Consider the following 15,337-nt stretch of genomic DNA (forward strand, 5'->3'; position numbering starts at 1 on the left):
CGATTCGGGCGCCCACGATAAAAGGGCTCCTGACCTCCAAGGCCCCGGTGGAGGGGGAGCCTGAAATGAGAGTTCCGGGGCCGCCTTCAGCCGGGCTGTTAGAGTCGCAGCCCTGCCCCCAGCCGCGTGCCCTCAGAGGGGAAGGGCTCTAACTCCCCTTTCCAGGGGTTCCCTTAGAGATCTGGACCCTCCGTCTTGGTCCCTAACAAGCCAAGCGGGTAAAAGCGTCTGAGGAGGGCTCAGGAGTTCCCATCTCGTTTGCTCACGGCTGCCCTCCACCCCTGCTACTTGGGTCCCCAACTCAGACCTCAGACTGTCAGAAAAGAGGATTAAAGGATGGAGTCCGGGGTGCGCCCCTCTAGTCCCCCATTCTGGACGCTGGATGGGTTTGTGAAGGAGAGAGTAAAGCCCTGGCATACTGCACTGTCGTTTACTGGGGCACACCAGGCCTCTCTGCCTCAGTTTCCTCCTCAGCACAGTGGGTGACTCCTAGCCAGCCTAAGGGTTTCTGTGGGAAGTTGCAACGTAGCAGAAGGCTCCACGGTCTAAACACTTAGCATAGTGTCTGGCACCGGGGGCACATTCTTTTGGAGCCTCAGTTTGTCACCTCTGAAAAATGGGGCCATAGTCCCACCTGCCAGGTGGTCCAGAGAGTTAAGTGGAGGTGGCAGTTCTTGGCTGGAATTGTGTTTTCAGGATATATACCACCCCCTCCCCCACAACCTCTGTCGTGCAACGTTTGACTCCCTCCTGGAGGACTTCAGGCTTCTGGAGCAAAATCTTGATTATTTTCCTCCCCAGTCTCTGCTCCTCCCCAGTCATTCCCCAGTCTCGGGAAAAGGCTCCCCCATCCACCCAGATGCTCGGGCCAGAGACCTGGAGGTGCGCGTGACAACTCTCTCCTTCGCTCATCCCCTACGTCCAATCCATCAGCAAATCCTGTTGGCTGATTCCAAAACACATCCCCATTCTGAGATTCGGACCCCTTTCCTCCACCCCATCCGGCTCCAGGCCCCACCATCTCCGTCTGGGATGCCGCCCAGCCTCCTCCTAGGCTTCCTGGGTAAATCCTCTTGCCCTCGTCTGTACAGCAGGCAGAAGGAGCTTTTTCTTTCTTTCTTTCTTTTTTTTGCGGTACGCGGGCCTCTCACTGTTGTGGCCTCTCCTGTTGCGGAGCACAGGCTCCGGACGCGCAGGCTCAGCGGCCATGGCTCACGGGCCCAGCGGCTCCGCAGCATGTGGGATCTTCCTGGATTGGGGCACGAACCCCACGTGCCAGTCCCCTGCATCGGCAGGCGGACTCTCAACCACTGCGCCACCAGGGAAGCCCCAGAAGGAGCTTTTAAAAGAAGCAAAGCAGGTCTTTTTTGCCCTGCCACCCTCTCCCCCCTCCTTTTCTCCTCTCTTCTCATCCTCTCTCTTCCTCTCCCTCACTCCACTCCAGCTGCTGCACCCGTTTCTCCCAAACACATAGGCTTGTTTATTATCAGGGGGGTCTTTGTACATTTGCTTTTCCCCCTGCAGGAATGCAGTTCCCCCAGATCTTCCCCCAGTTAGCACCTTCTCTTCCGTCAGGTCACAGGTCAAGTATTCTCAGAGGGGTCCCCCAACCTTCCCAGGCAACCTCCATCCCCTTCTCCTTTTTAAATTATCTTTGTAGCACAGTTCTTCGAACATCATCTTTCTCTTGAGATATTTTCTTCAGACTGTGAGCACCCTGAGAGCCATTAGGACCTCATGCTGGGCCCAGTGAGGGCCACAGGAGAAGAGCTCAGTGAACATTTGCAAAATGAAAGGATGGAGAATTCTCAGTGCCTCAGAGTAGCAAGAAAGTTCAGTCCCAGTGAATCATGCTGTCTGGGGTCCCAGCCAGGCCCTGGACTTGCAGTGTGACCCAACCTGGTAGCCACCCCTCTCTGATCCTTACCTGTAGAAGGGTATGGGTTGTTCACCCAGCCCCTCCTTGGAGCATACCCTCTGCCCTCTGGGTGACCTTTACCTCAAACCTTTGACTTTAAGGAAAGTGATTTGGCCTCTAGGTGCACCCTTCCCTGCCCTTGGTTCTCCAGGTGGCTTAACCCCTTCCTCATCAGTCCCACCACCTCTTTGTGCAGGAAGGGGAATGAGCGTTGATGGAACTTCTGACAAATATTGACCCAAGTCCTTGAAGGTGGCTGGGAATGTACTGAGGTGGCAGATGGAGGGAGGGCCCCACATGAGGGAGGGGCTCCTCAGTCTTTGCACCTAAGGATTACCTTGGGGGAGAGCCTCCAGCCCAGCTCCCTGCATAATTCCAGGGCACTGAGGGGGCCCCAGGGAGAGGCAGTGGTAACAGCCCCTTCAGGGTCCCATTGGGAGTGAGGAGGGCACAGAGCTGCCTCTCCCATGTTGAGACCCCTCAGTATGGGATTAGCTGCCTTGTGTTCCAGGCCAGTGTGCCCAGGAAGCAGGGACAGTGAGGGGCTCGCCTGGACGTGGGCTTGGGACAGCAGAACCTAGGTTCAGGACGTGTGTGCAAGAGAAGGCGGGGCTTTATCATTTCCACCCTGGAGGTTCAGCCTGGGGAGCTGGGTTGCCTGGGTCCCAAGCTTTGTGCAGTCTATACTTAAAAAAATCCAGCCCCCATAGGCATTGGAGGTGAGATCTCAGGAGTGAAGAGCTGCCTGTGTCTAGGTCAGGGCCAGTGTTTACCGGGCCTCGGAGGCCTGGGTTCCCTGCCTCTCCGCACCCTGGAGAACCTAGGACGTCTGGGTTCCAGGAGGCACCAGCTATGTTGGGGGTGACAGTTGTGTCCCTTCCCCTCCCCCCACCCACTGTCTGCAAGCCGCCGGCGCCAGGGAGCCGTGCCCGCTCCCCAGGCTGTACCCGGCTTGGGGGTGGGGGTCAGCAGGGTCGTGGCGAGGGCGGCAAGGGATAAAGGGCGCTTGTCCGATGCCCGCCCTGACCTCGGCTGCCGCTTCCCGGACTCCCGGCCCGCCTCTGATTCACGCCCAGGCCGGCCGCAGCGCCCTCCCCCCGCCCCCCCCGCCCCCCACCACCGCCTGCCGCCCCGGGGGGTAGGAAGTGGGGGGGGGGCGAGGGGCGGTGCCGCGTCAACTTTCCCTCTTAAGCCCCGAAGGAATGTCGGCGGATTTCCTGAAACCCGACCCCGGCCGCCCGCCGGCCCGCCTGCCCCTCACCTGGACCTGCTCCCTCGGGAACGGCAGGAGGGGCGCGGGGGCTCACCTGGGGGGCCGGGGTCAAGTCCTCCTTCCGCTCCCGCCCCAGGCGGCCTCTTGCAGCGGAAAAGGGGGTGAGTGGGAGGCAATCAAACCCTCTCACTCCTGTCCAGCGACCTAGGCCAGCGTCCCAACTCCTCCAGCCTCAGTTTCCCCTTCCGCTTTTAAAAAGGCGCGGGTCTCCTTCCTTCCTGTTGTGGTTTAAGAGACGCCTCTTAAGCCCGATTCCCCTGACTCCCCACCTCCTAGTCTTGGCAGGGGTCTGCCCACCTCCCTTGGCTTCCCTCGCTTGTCACCCGGGCCGACCCTCTTTGCCACCCTGATCCTCAATTTCCTCAGCTGTAACTTGGACAACGCTGCCAGTTCTTCCTTATAGGTTGTTACAAGAAAATACTTGGGAAGTGTTTTGTTTGGAATGAATGAAGAACAGTAATTGTGGACGGCTTCAGCGCGCTGGGCTCTGGAATTGACATGTGTGGGCTTGAAATCTGGCTCTGCGGAGGGGTCCTGGGGACTAGGTTTCCCAACCTGTGAAACGGGGAACAGTATTGGTCATAACCAATGGCTGTTTCCCAAGGCGCAGGCCTGGCGCGCGGTGGGTTAGATGCGGGGTTCCCTGGCTCTCGCGCAAACCGCAGGCTGGAGGCCCTAGCCGCAGGGTCGCGGCAGCCTAGCCCGGGAGGGGCGGGACGGGGGAGGGCCGCGCGGGGATCCAGATGTTCAGGGTCCGCCAGGCACAGCCGCGCCTGATTAAGCCATGTGGGGGCTGGTCGAGGCGCGGAGATGAAAGGGCGGCGGCCGGCCGGGGGAGGGGGCTTGCCAGCCATCACCCCCCCAGTCCCCTCCTCCTCGGCCGGAACCTACGGCGCCCTCTGACACGCCGACCCCGAGTGGCTGCTGCCCTGTCTGCTGAGGCAGAGGGTGGATGGAAGATGCGCAGGCGGCAGACACCTGCGCGGGGCACGCCAGCGAGAGGGAGGGTGTCATTTTTGCAAGGTCTCAGGCTTAGAGGGGAGCCCTCACTCCCATGCCTGCCGGAGAGGAAGCTAGGGGGACCTCCTAACCCAAGATTCATGGGGCTACGCTCTTGTCACCTTGGAGTGCGATGGAAGTCAGAAATGTTCCTGCTTGTCCCAAGTTTTCCCATGAGAATTAGAAATTTTAGCAGCACCCCATCGCCCCTATCAACATCTCTGTGCCGCCTCCCTCTCAGCCCTAGGCCGAGGGGCCCCTAGTCTGGGAGAGCAGGGACCAGATCCCCCAGGTTTGTAGATCAGGGCTGGGTCAGAGGGAGGAGAGGCTGGGGGAGCCCTGGAGGGTCTGGGAGGGCTTCCTAAAGGAGGCAAACTGCACACGTTACCGGATCTCTGACTTGGGTACCAAAGTAGATGATGACACAGACCTTCAGAAGGCCTTCTCTAACACAGCTCTGCGACACTCACGACCCTCCATCTCCACTCTCTGGCTGGGTTCCAGCCACGACCCCCGCCCTCCTACTTCCTTTTCCAACAAGCTCATCCCCTCCTCAGGGCCCTCGCTGTTCCTTCGGCCTCCTCGCGTGGCCAGCTCCAACGTTGCCTATCCGGGAGGCCTTCCTTGATTCCCTGGAGAATAGATCTCTCCCCCATCCTACCACCCTATTTGTTTCCTTTTGGCCCCTAGCGATGGCTGAGATCCCTCGTGCGTGGATACTAGGGAGGTGTCATGGCACCCCCGAGATGGGACAGACGGCAGGGGCCACGATCCACCTGCCTCGCCCTGCCCGCACCCTGACGGTGCCGCAGCGCCGCTCCCCCGCCAGTTCTCCGCATCCCCCACCCCCCCTTCCCAGGCTGCCTCGCTCGGGTGACGTCAGCTAACCGGTCCCCGCCGCCGCCGCCGCATCCTCCGCGCCTGCCAGGAGCCGGCGTCCCCCGCGCTCCTTGCGCCCGGCCTGGCCATGGCTTCGATCGCCCTGATGCCGCTCCTGTTGCTGCTGCTGCAGCCTCCGCCCGCCACCCCCGCGCCGCCTGCCCGCGACCCCTTCGCCCTGCAGCTCGGGGACACGCAGAGCTGCCAGCTGCGGTGCCGAGACCGCTACCCTAATCCGCAGCCCGCTCAGGTGAAGCGCATGCGGCGCCAGCGGGAGGACCAGAGATCTCTCCAATGGGGGATGGGTTGAGGATGCGATTCCCCCCATTCGGAGCGGGAGACAAGGGTTCCTCGGAGGGGGAAGGGGTCAGGGAAGGGGGCTCTCCAATGTGGGTGGGTCCCTCTGGTGGGGGAAGGGCTGGCGTTCCTTCGATGGTGGTGAGCGCAGGGGTCGGGGGTCCCTCCGATGAGGATGGGGATGTTCCTCCCGCAGGGGAGGGGCCGTGGGGTCCCTCTGATGGGGGAGGGTTTAGGGATGCGGGTCCTTCCGATGAATTCGGTGTTGCTGGAGTCTCTCCAAGCCTGAGGCAGGGAGGAGACTGGGGCTCCCGATGCTACCTAGAGGGTTCTGGCTCCACACTGCTGCGCAAGGACCCTTGGGGCGTCCAACCCCCACTTTCCTCAGGCCTGACAGTCCCCTTCTCCTCCCCCTCTACCCTAGCAGCTTCCACATCCTCCTCCTCCCCCCCTCAGAGCTACCAGCCCCCACTCCTATCCTCATGCCCCCCGAGTCGGATCCCAATTTTCCCAGGCCTGAAGGGTGACAAAACCTCCTCTGAGCCCCCCCTCCTTCTTCAGGCCTGAGAAACCCTCCTCCCTGGATCCTTGGGGGGGACCATTTCCCTCGATCTTCCCCAGTTTTCCAGCCATTACCCAAACCCAGCAACCTCCGTTGTTTATTCTTTCTCAAGCCCCCTCTCCCTCTCTCCTCATCAGAGCTAAGAGCCCCTGCTAATATGCTTGGCCTCCTCCCCAACTTCATCCCAAACTCCTTAGAAGGTCTGGGGGGGATCAAATCTTCTACCTCCTCCCATGAGGGCTTCCAGCGCTGCCCTCCTCCTGCCCCTCCCCTGGCCTGAACCCCACATCTTCGCTTCCAGGAGGAGTTGGAGGAGGACCCCACTGAGTCCCGGAAAGCGAATGCGCATAATAGGGCCGTCCTGATCAGTGCTTGCGAGCGAGGCTGCCGCCTCTTCTCCATCTGCCGATTCGTGGCCAGGAGTTCCAAGCCCAATGCCACACAGGCTGAGTGTGAAGCCGGTAAGGGCTGGATGGGTGGGCCAGGGTGGGGAGAGGTGGCCTGGGAAGGGCTGTGCCCCCAGTCACCCTCTCCTGCCTCTTGCAGCCTGTGTGGAGGCCTACGTGAAGGAGACAGAGCAGCAGGCCTGCAGCGAGGGCTGCTGGAGCCAGAATCCAGAGCCGGAGCCCGAAGCCGAGCCCGAGCTGGAGCAGAAGGTGGGCGCCCTCCCACCTGTGGCCCCAGGCCCATCCCCCCTCTCCTCTACCCCCCCAAATCTGCACTCATATCCAGCGTCTCTGAAGCTCTCCATTCCATTCGGGGCCTACTGGGTGTCCTTGATTAAGCCATTTCACATCCCAAGACTCAATTATCATCTCTGTGACTTCTCCCCCTCCCCTCCCCTGCAGCCGCCAAAACAGCCACCGTTTACATTACTTAGCAAGCGTTTGTCCTGGTCCAGGCCTGACCTCAGCCTGTCCTCAATTCCTTGGGCCACCCGGAGGCACCTGAGACAGTGTCATCCTCATTTCATGCCCACAGAGCAACTGGCCAAGGTCACACAGGGCTGTGCAGAAGTGGGATTTAAAGCCAGTGCCACTAGGGCTTGTGACCACCCCTCACCTCCCTCATCTTCAGTGCCACAAGAGCTGACTACTGACCACCTACATGCCAGCTACTGGTCTAATCACGTTCCTCGTGAGGAACAAGTGGCCACTCTCATCTGGGGTGGCTCAGAACGGAGGTGCAGGGAGCAGCCTCCCAGGCACACAGGTAGTACCCCTCCCCCCACTCCAGGGAGAAATAATAACTGCTCACCTATCATAGTCTGTGAGAGAGTCTAGAAAACGCTGCATCAGGGGAAGCTGAGGCACAGGAAATCCTTCATCACAGCCAGAAACGCATGGGCTGGGATTCCCCAGAAAGCCCTTTCCCTCTTCACTCATTTTCCTCCACCCCTTCCAGGCTTTCACTGTTCATAAAAGCACAGTGCACTATCATTTCTTCCTATTCTGAGTTCTCTCCTGATGCTGTCAAAATAAGAACAATGATGGTGATATTTTTAATAATAGTAGCTACTACATGTTAGGCACTTGTACCACTGTCTAGTTGAAATCTCATAGCAACCCCACGAGGGAAGAGAATCATCCCCATTTCAGGGCTCGGAGAGGGCAATCCACTTTCCCAAGGGCACACAGTCAGCCAAATACAGTGCTGAGGTCTGTGTTCATTGTATGAAGCCCTGTTGCCTCAAACCACTTAGTGAATTTTGATCACAATCAATTCTCCCAGCTCCCCTCCCACTGGTTAATGCCCTACATTGGTGACATTTCTGTGCCTTGGGCCTCCCCCTGGCAGAGAAAAGTCCTGGAAGCTCCAAGTGGGGCCCTCTCGCTCCTGGACTTGTTTTCCACCCTCTGCAATGACCTTGTCAACTCGGCGCAGGGCTTCGTCTCCTCCACCTGGACATACTACCTGCAGACTGACAATGGGAAGGTGGTGGTGTTCCAGGTGAGGGCTCTGGCAGGGGCCGCACTAGAGTAGTGGTTGGGTGGTCAGGCTAAGAAGGTGGGATGAGTTGGTTCTTGGCTCATGGGATGCAAAGTCCACAGGAGACAAGCTTCAGGCACAGCTGGATCCAGGGGTTCAGTGTCTCACTCCACTGCTGGACTCTGCTGTCCTTTTTGGTGGCTTTATTCTCAGGCAAGCACATCCCTCCGCACAGCAGGGTGGATGCCTGAGGCTCTAGATGACAACCTCTCTGAGGTTTTAACTGAGCTGATTGGCCCTGGTTCAGTCATGTGATAACCTCTCAGCCAATCCCTGTGATTCTACTGGCATGCCTTGGATCACATCCCTACTTTAGGAGCAAGACAAATCAGGGCCCCATATTAGCAGGGAACAGCATCCCTGGTATCACAGCTCACAGCTCCATAGAGGGTGTCCTCTCTGTCCCCAGGGGAACTAGGTGCCAGCTGGGCTTGGGACAATGTAACCTACAGGGGGCACAGAGAGGTGCCTCCTAGGGCCAAGATGGTGCCTTTCTAAAGGGCTTCTCTGTGCTGTATTGTTCCTGGCCCAGACCCAGCCTGTGGTAGAGAGCCTGGGGCACGAGGGGGCCCGTCTGCAGCGAGTGGAGGTGACCTGGCGGGGATCCCACCCTGAGGCCTTGGAGGTGCATGTTGGTAAGGTCCAAGCCTAGACCCGTGTTCCTTCCACAGGTGGCTCCACTGTCACAAGGGGTTCTCCTGACAAATGAACCCTTGAGGATTGGGATTTCCATCTCTCAGCTCCTGGGGTTCCTTGGTCCATCTCCCTGGGTTCCATGGTGCATCTCCCGTTTCCATGGTCCATCTCCCAGGGTTCCATGGTTCATCTCCCAGGGGTCCGTGGTCCATCTTTCAGGGTTCTGATTTATTCCAGGACCCCATGCCCCATTGCCCCAGGTCCTGGCCTCCTTTCTGTTCTCCATGGCTGCTGTCGCCTCTTGGCGAAGGCCTGGAGGCTGCTGAGAAGTGACCTATTCTCTCAGACCCTGTAGGCCCCTTGGACAAGGTAAGGAAGGCCAAGATTCGAGTCAAGACCAGCAGCAAGGCCAAGGTGGAGTCCGATGAGCTGCAGGACAACGACTTCCTCAGTTGCATGTCCCGGTGGGTTGCAGAACCTTGGGGATGGTGGAGGGGGGTGGGGCCAGAGGGGAGTGACTATCTGGCCCAACTAGGGCCACTGAGCGTGCCTGCCGGGTGGGGCAGGCGCTCCGGGCTTCCTCGCTGGATCCTGGCCTGCTGCCTCTTTCTTTCCGTGCTGGTGATGCTGTGGCTGAGCTGTTCCACCCTGGTGACCGCACCCGGCCAGCACCTCAAGTTCCAGGTGGGTGGGGCCCACAGGCAGGGGTGGGAGGAGAACTGCTCCCTCGTCTGGATAGGGCTGCCCCCTCTCCCATGGAGGCAGGGACCCCTGACTTGCTGCGTGACATTAGGCAAGTTTCTTCACTCCCTTATGAAATGGGGGAAACAACTCCCACCCTTAGTAGGGGCAACCTCAGGTCAGGGGTGGGAAGGAGCCTTGCCAGGTTGGGGACTCATAGCCCTCGCTCCCTCTTCCTCCCCCTGCAGCCCCTGTCTCTGGAGCAGCACAAGGGCTTTATGGTAGAGCCAGACTGGCCCCTGTACCCTCCCCCGTCGCACGCCTTTGCAGACAATCCCCCGCCCTACAAGCTGAAGCTGGACCTGACCAAGCTGTAGGCCTCCATTGCCAAGTTCAGGAGCTCCTTGGGTCTCACTTGCCCGTTGCCTAGGAGTCCGGGTCAGGGTGGGACGGTCCTTGGGCTCCTCCTCTCCCCAAATTCTTCTTCTCTTCCCAGTCCCACCCCTCCCCCTCCCCCTCCCCCCCCCCATCCTGGGGTTGCCCTGCCCCTCCTGGGGGGCGGGATCTGACCTTGGTTCCTCCACACCCCGCTTCCCCAGAGCGTGTTACTTTTGTCTTCTATCGTGTAGCTTCTTGAGTATTTCAACCCCAGTTCTGTGCTGCCTACGTCCTTCCTCCTTTCTCCCCTCTGGGGGGCTGAGGCCACAGGGGAGCCGCTTCGTTCCAGGGCTTCCCCCTTTCTCCCCACCCCACCACCGGAGATGTAGCCTCATGAGAGGAGGCCCCCCACCCCCAAGAGGGGAGGTGGTGGGTAGCTCCAGGCTGGGAGTTGCAGCATGGTGGTCGGGAGGAATAAACCATGATATAAAACCCATCTTGGACTGAGCCTGCTTCTGTTGGTCTTTCCACCTGTCTCTTGGGGACTGGCCTGAACGTGGCCATGACCCCTGCCCACCAGGCCCTTTCTGAGATGCGGGAGGTGAACTTCGGGAACTCCCCGTGGCTTGAGTGGTGAGAACCAGCTGACACCTGGAAGGACAGCCCCTCTGCTACCCAGCGCACATCACATTCCTAACTAGGGGTGACTCTGGATAAGCGGCTTGGGCCACCTGCCTGGCCCAGGTGGGTCAGTGCCCCTTCCTGGGCCTCCACGTGGCTCCTGTGAAATGGACAGGTCACATCTTGAAGAGGACATTTGTTAACTTTGTCACCACCTGGCTTCCATCTGCCTTTCTTTTTGGGATGGAGCTCTGCCCCGTTGGGGGCAGTCTCAGGGTCCTGTCCACAGGTTCTCTCCCCTTCCTTACCCAAGAGGTCCAGACTTGGCGTTCTTTCCTGCACTTTGCATTCAAGAGGAGTCTTGTAGGACAGGAACAGCCCACCCTGATGAGGCCACAGCCATGGCACTCCATCCTTCCTGTCCATTCTGCAGACTCCCCAAGATCCTCCCAGTAAATCTTTTGGTTAAGTAGGCTAGAGTTGTTTCTGTTGCTGGCAACCAGAGATTCTTGGCTGGTGGGGGCCGCATCTCCTGGGAAGAGTTTGGGATGAGGGACATGGTGGTCAATGTGGCACAGATTTCCAAGGTCTGGTGGAGGCCTGTGGGTGATGGGTGACTGGTTGGGGGAAGGTGAGTTAGAGAGAGCTGAGTGGGGCTGATGATCTGCCCCACCACCCTTCACCCCACCCGGTGTCCTGGGAGGTTGATTCACTTGGGCCCTCAGCCTCTGCTAGAGTCAGCCGGGGGGCCACCAGCAGGAGGTGGAAGGAAGGAGGAGTGAGAAGTTGGGAGTTTCTCTCCCTGTTTCTCTCCCTGCATCCTCCAACCCAATGCCACAACTCCACCAAATGAGCCTTCAGCCTGGGCGTGTTAACAGCTCCCCACTGTTGCCCATCCTGTGTGCTGCACCACCCCATGTCAGTTACCCAACCCTGCTGCACCCTTTATTACTGCTCTCCTGAATCTTCCATTCTGACTGGCTCCTGCTTGCTGCCAGGACCCTGCCTGATATCATGAGCATCAGGATTCAACATAAAGACAATTTAGGCCCTTGAGTACATTTCTGGGCCCAGTGTAGGGTTTCAGAGCAGCCCCGGGAATGTCACCAGGAAATAAGACCTGGGCAGAGGTGAGAAGTGATGGCAGGCCAGCGCTGCCCAGCAGAACATTGTGGGATGACGGAAATGTTCTGTCTGCGCCACCCGCAGCCACATGGTGTTGCACAGCCCTGGCTAGTGCGACTCAAGGACTGTTTCCTGGTTCTTTAGTTTGAGTTGATGTACATTTAAGGTTTTTCCTCTACTTTTTCGTGGTGGTAAAAGATATGCATCACATAAAATTTGCCATTTTAGCCAGTTTTTAAGAGTACAATTCAGGGGCATTAGGTACATCTGCAATGTTGTGCAATGATCACCATTATCTATTTAAATGATTACCCTAATTCTGGGGTCTAGTGCTGCCATGAGGAGCCCAAATAGCCACATGAACCAACAAGGACCCCCATGACTTGGCCCAATTAGCATCTCCAACCGCTTCTACAGAGGCTTTGTCCCTTGCTGACATGGGTTCTTTCTGGATCCCTCGAACCTACCTTGTTCCTTCCAGCCCCAGGGCCTTTACACTTGCATCTCCCTCTGCCAGCAACACCCTCGAAGCCCTGTTCTACCAAAGTTCTCAACAAAAATGGCTCCTCCTCAACCAAAGACATCCCCACCACCCCAGACTCGGCCAGCATCCCCTGTTATACCCATGTTCAGCTCCCCGTTCGTCTTCCCTGTGCTTACCACATTTACAGTCGATTAAGAATTATTTGCTTCAATGTCAGCCTCGTTTAACATAATTTTATGAGCTCCAGGAAGGCCGCTCCCTAGGGTCTCACATGTGAACTGACGTGGAGCAGGTGACCAGTAATTATTTTTGCTTGGGTGTCTCCCTGTTTCCCTCTCAGACCCCAGAAGCAGCCTCACCTAGTCACATCCATTCTCTACACAAGTCTGACCTTGTCCCTCTCCTACAAGCTCCCTGTTGCCCTCGGACACCACCTAATTTCTTCTGCTTACCTTTTCTTTTTTTTTTTTTTTAACTTGTGGCATGCGGGATTTTTTTTGTTTTTGTTGTGGCATGTGAACTCTTAGTTGCGGCATGCACACGAGAGTCTTACCTACTGGACCACCAGGGAAGTACCTCCTCTACTTACCTTTTAAGGGCTTTTAATCCTCACCAAGCTGGCAGCCACCACCTCTTATGTTCCTCCAAACTTTTAGTCTGAAGACATAAGGGACATCAATGTTCCAGCCTCCAGACCTTTGCTATAGTTGCTCCCTCTGCTCAGGACACCATCATAGACTTGGTAGGAATCTACCTGTCACCTTGTCACCCTCATCTTGCTCTCTAACAGAACTCTGGTTTGGTTTGATCAAAGCTATGTGGCTCAGGGGAAGTTGAGCAGCATGACCCAAGCTTCCTCTGGTATTGGTGGGATTTATTGGGAGAGAGACATGCCCTGTTAAGTGGGGTTGTTGAGCTGGGAGAATGTCAGTCCGAAGCTAGAGGGATGGAAAGAGACAGTATCTTCATGCCTTTGCTGGAAGTCCTGGATCAGGCTGTGCCTGAAGCCATCTTGTCCTTGATTTTTTGGCTTAAGCCAGTTTGTGTTGGGTTCCTTGGAACTGAAAAGTTGTGACTGATCCCGGTCTCTTTGTCCTCCCTCCCCTCTCTCAAGACTGAGTTGCAAGGGCAGAGAGCTTTGTTTGTATGCTACTGTGTGTCTAGTGCATTAAATCTTTTTTTTTTTTTTTTTTGTCCTTGCTTCATGGCTTACAGGATCTTAGGTCCCGGACCAGGGATTGAACCAAGGTCCCTGGCAGTGAGAGCATGAAGTCCTAACCACAGGATCACTGGGGAATTCCCTAGTGCATTAATTATTTTTTTTAATTTATTAATTAATTTATTTTTGGCTGCATTGGGTCTTCATTGCTGCGCACGGGCTTTCTCTAGTTGCGGCGAGCGGGGGCTACTCTTGGTTGCGGTGCGTGGGCTTCTCATTGCGGTGGCTCTAGGCACGTGGGCTTCAGTAGCGTGGCACCCAATCTCAGTAGTTGTGGCTCGTGGGCTCCAGAGTGCAGGCTCAGCAGTTGTGGCGCACGGGCATAGCTGCTCTGCGGCATGTGGGATATTCCCGGACCAGGGCTCGAACCTGCGTCCCCTGCATTGGTAGGCAGATTCTTAACCACTGCGCCACTAGGGAAGTCCCTAGTGCATTAGTTCTTGAAACCCCGGTGAACAGCCCAGGGTTGGGCCCAGATCGGATCCCTCATAGTTGTGGAATGCGTAACGCCATTTGGTGCGGGTAGAAACTGTGAGCCCTGTAGATGTGTGGAGGTGAGAGAGGATTCCCTTCCAAGCTGGTGGTGACTGACGGCTGCCTGAAAGAGGTGGCAGCTGAACTGGGCTTTGAAGGATGGGTAGAATCCGGGGAGAAGGGAGTGTGTCCCAGGTGCATGGGTATGCGTGTTGAAGGTGTGTGTGTACATTCAGAGAAAAGTAATACCTACTCACGTAACCTGCCGTTCTGAGGGCTTCACTGGAGAAGGGTCCTCAAGTGCCAAGTGAAGACTCTTCTGGAGTCTTAGGAGAGAGGGAGCCCTTCACCTCCATCAGAGGCTCCTCCCAGGGGCAGGTGTCCATAGAGCTTACCCACAGATAAGTCCTGACTTGCTGCAGCTCTCTGAGCCTCAGTTTCCTCATCTGTCCCCAGCCCTCCCGCGAGCTCCGCAAGGCATCTGGGATGCCGCCCTCTCTGCCGCTCCCTCCGCCTTCCTCTTGTACCCCAGTGCAGGCCTGGTGGAAGGTGGGTGGGTGGCTGGTGTCATGGCAACAAGCAGGAGCGCCCATGTGTCTGGGTAGTGAGGGTTGCCATGGCAACCTGCGGTCCTGGTTCCCTGGCGACAGGCCTGAGTTCTGGGCCTAGAGGTGGGAAGGGAGGGAGGGAGGCGTCCCTGGAGACACTCTGCAAGATCTTGGAGGGAAGAATGGGGACTCATGTCTTTCTCTTCTGTGAGGGGGGCAGGTGCAGGCCAGATCCCAGCTGAGGATTGCTTAAGTCAGATCCCAGCTGAGGATTGCTTAAGTCCCTGCTTGGGGCCAAGTGTGAGCCCAACAGGGAAACTGAAGTCTCCAGGGGTCCTGTGTCACGTGATGCTGCCCACCACCCCCTTCACACCCAGTCCCACCAGGTTCATGTGGCTCCAACAGTCCCCACACAGTCTGTTCCCTCTGGCTGGAAGACTCTGATCTCTTCCTAGCCAACTTTTCAGCCCGAATGTCTCTCCTTGAACTCGTGACTCAGCCCAGCCCCCCTAACTCACTACGCTCCAGCTCAAGCCTCTATCATGTTGACAATTAAGTTATTGCTTCTTTGCTTGTGTGACGATTTGTTTAATAAATGATGCGACACTGTAGCAGGCTTGGTCACAGCTGTGTCCCACACATTGAGGAGGCTGCTTTCAATACATCTTTGTCAACACGCTCCCTCCTAGCTCCAAGCCTTGCCCATGTCAACCCAGCCAATGTGGTCTCACCTCTGTTCCTCAGGCTCTTTCAGGCACCCGGCTTGATCCATACACAGTACCTCCACCTGGAATATTCTGGAACATTCTGGGCCCTTCCACAATGTTCTAGAATGTCCCAGAACACCCTAGAACATTCTGTCTCCTGCTTTATTAAAGCTGGGACATCACCTCCTCAAAGAGGCTCTCCCCAACCTCCTGGTTAAAGCAGTCCTTCCCCGCTCGGTCACTCTCAGCCCATTGCCTTCATGGCAATGATCACATCTGGAAAGATCTTGGCCCTTGATTGGTTTGTATGTCTCAGGTTTGTCCTTCCTGTTAGAATATACATTCCAGAATATTCTGGAACATGAAGGACGGGGATCGGGCCTTGTGTGCTTACAGTTGAATCCCTAGCCCCTGGTGCATAGCAGGTGCATAAGTGCTTGTTGATTGAATGGAGAGAGGGGGTGATGAGACCAGGAGGTGGTGATGAGCTCCAGGGTAGGCAGCTCTCACACTATCCTGCTGGAACCTTGGGTGAGTTACTTACCTC

At 57.1% G+C, this 15,337-nt stretch overlaps 1 protein-coding gene across 2 annotated transcripts; it reads left to right on the top strand.

Annotated features, from left to right (window-relative positions):
* The first annotated feature begins 5,096 nt into the window (after positions 1 to 5,096).
* Positions 5,097 to 10,124, top strand: TMEM59L (transmembrane protein 59 like). Of its 2 annotated transcripts, none has more exons than XM_027084748.1 (8): positions 5,097 to 5,319; positions 6,230 to 6,389; positions 6,475 to 6,584; positions 7,813 to 7,878; positions 8,450 to 8,552; positions 8,900 to 9,017; positions 9,120 to 9,237; positions 9,483 to 10,124. In XM_027084748.1, the coding sequence occupies exons 1-8, from the start codon at positions 5,158 to 5,160 to the stop codon at positions 9,609 to 9,611; spliced, it is 966 nt and encodes a 321-aa protein (XP_026940549.1). In that variant the 5' UTR covers positions 5,097 to 5,157; the 3' UTR covers positions 9,612 to 10,124. The 2 variants fall into 2 exon arrangements, with proteins under 2 accessions (XP_026940549.1, XP_026940548.1); XM_027084747.1 differs by having other exon boundaries at positions 7,726 to 7,878; positions 9,483 to 10,106.
* Positions 10,125 to 15,337: the final 5,213 nt, after the last annotated feature.

The sequence above is a fragment of the Aethalodelphis obliquidens genome, unplaced genomic scaffold, assembly GCF_003676395.1.
Source record: "Aethalodelphis obliquidens isolate GAN/ISIS:26980383/991018 unplaced genomic scaffold, ASM367639v1 scaffold53, whole genome shotgun sequence".
Classification (NCBI taxonomy): domain Eukaryota; kingdom Metazoa; phylum Chordata; class Mammalia; order Artiodactyla; family Delphinidae; genus Aethalodelphis; species Aethalodelphis obliquidens.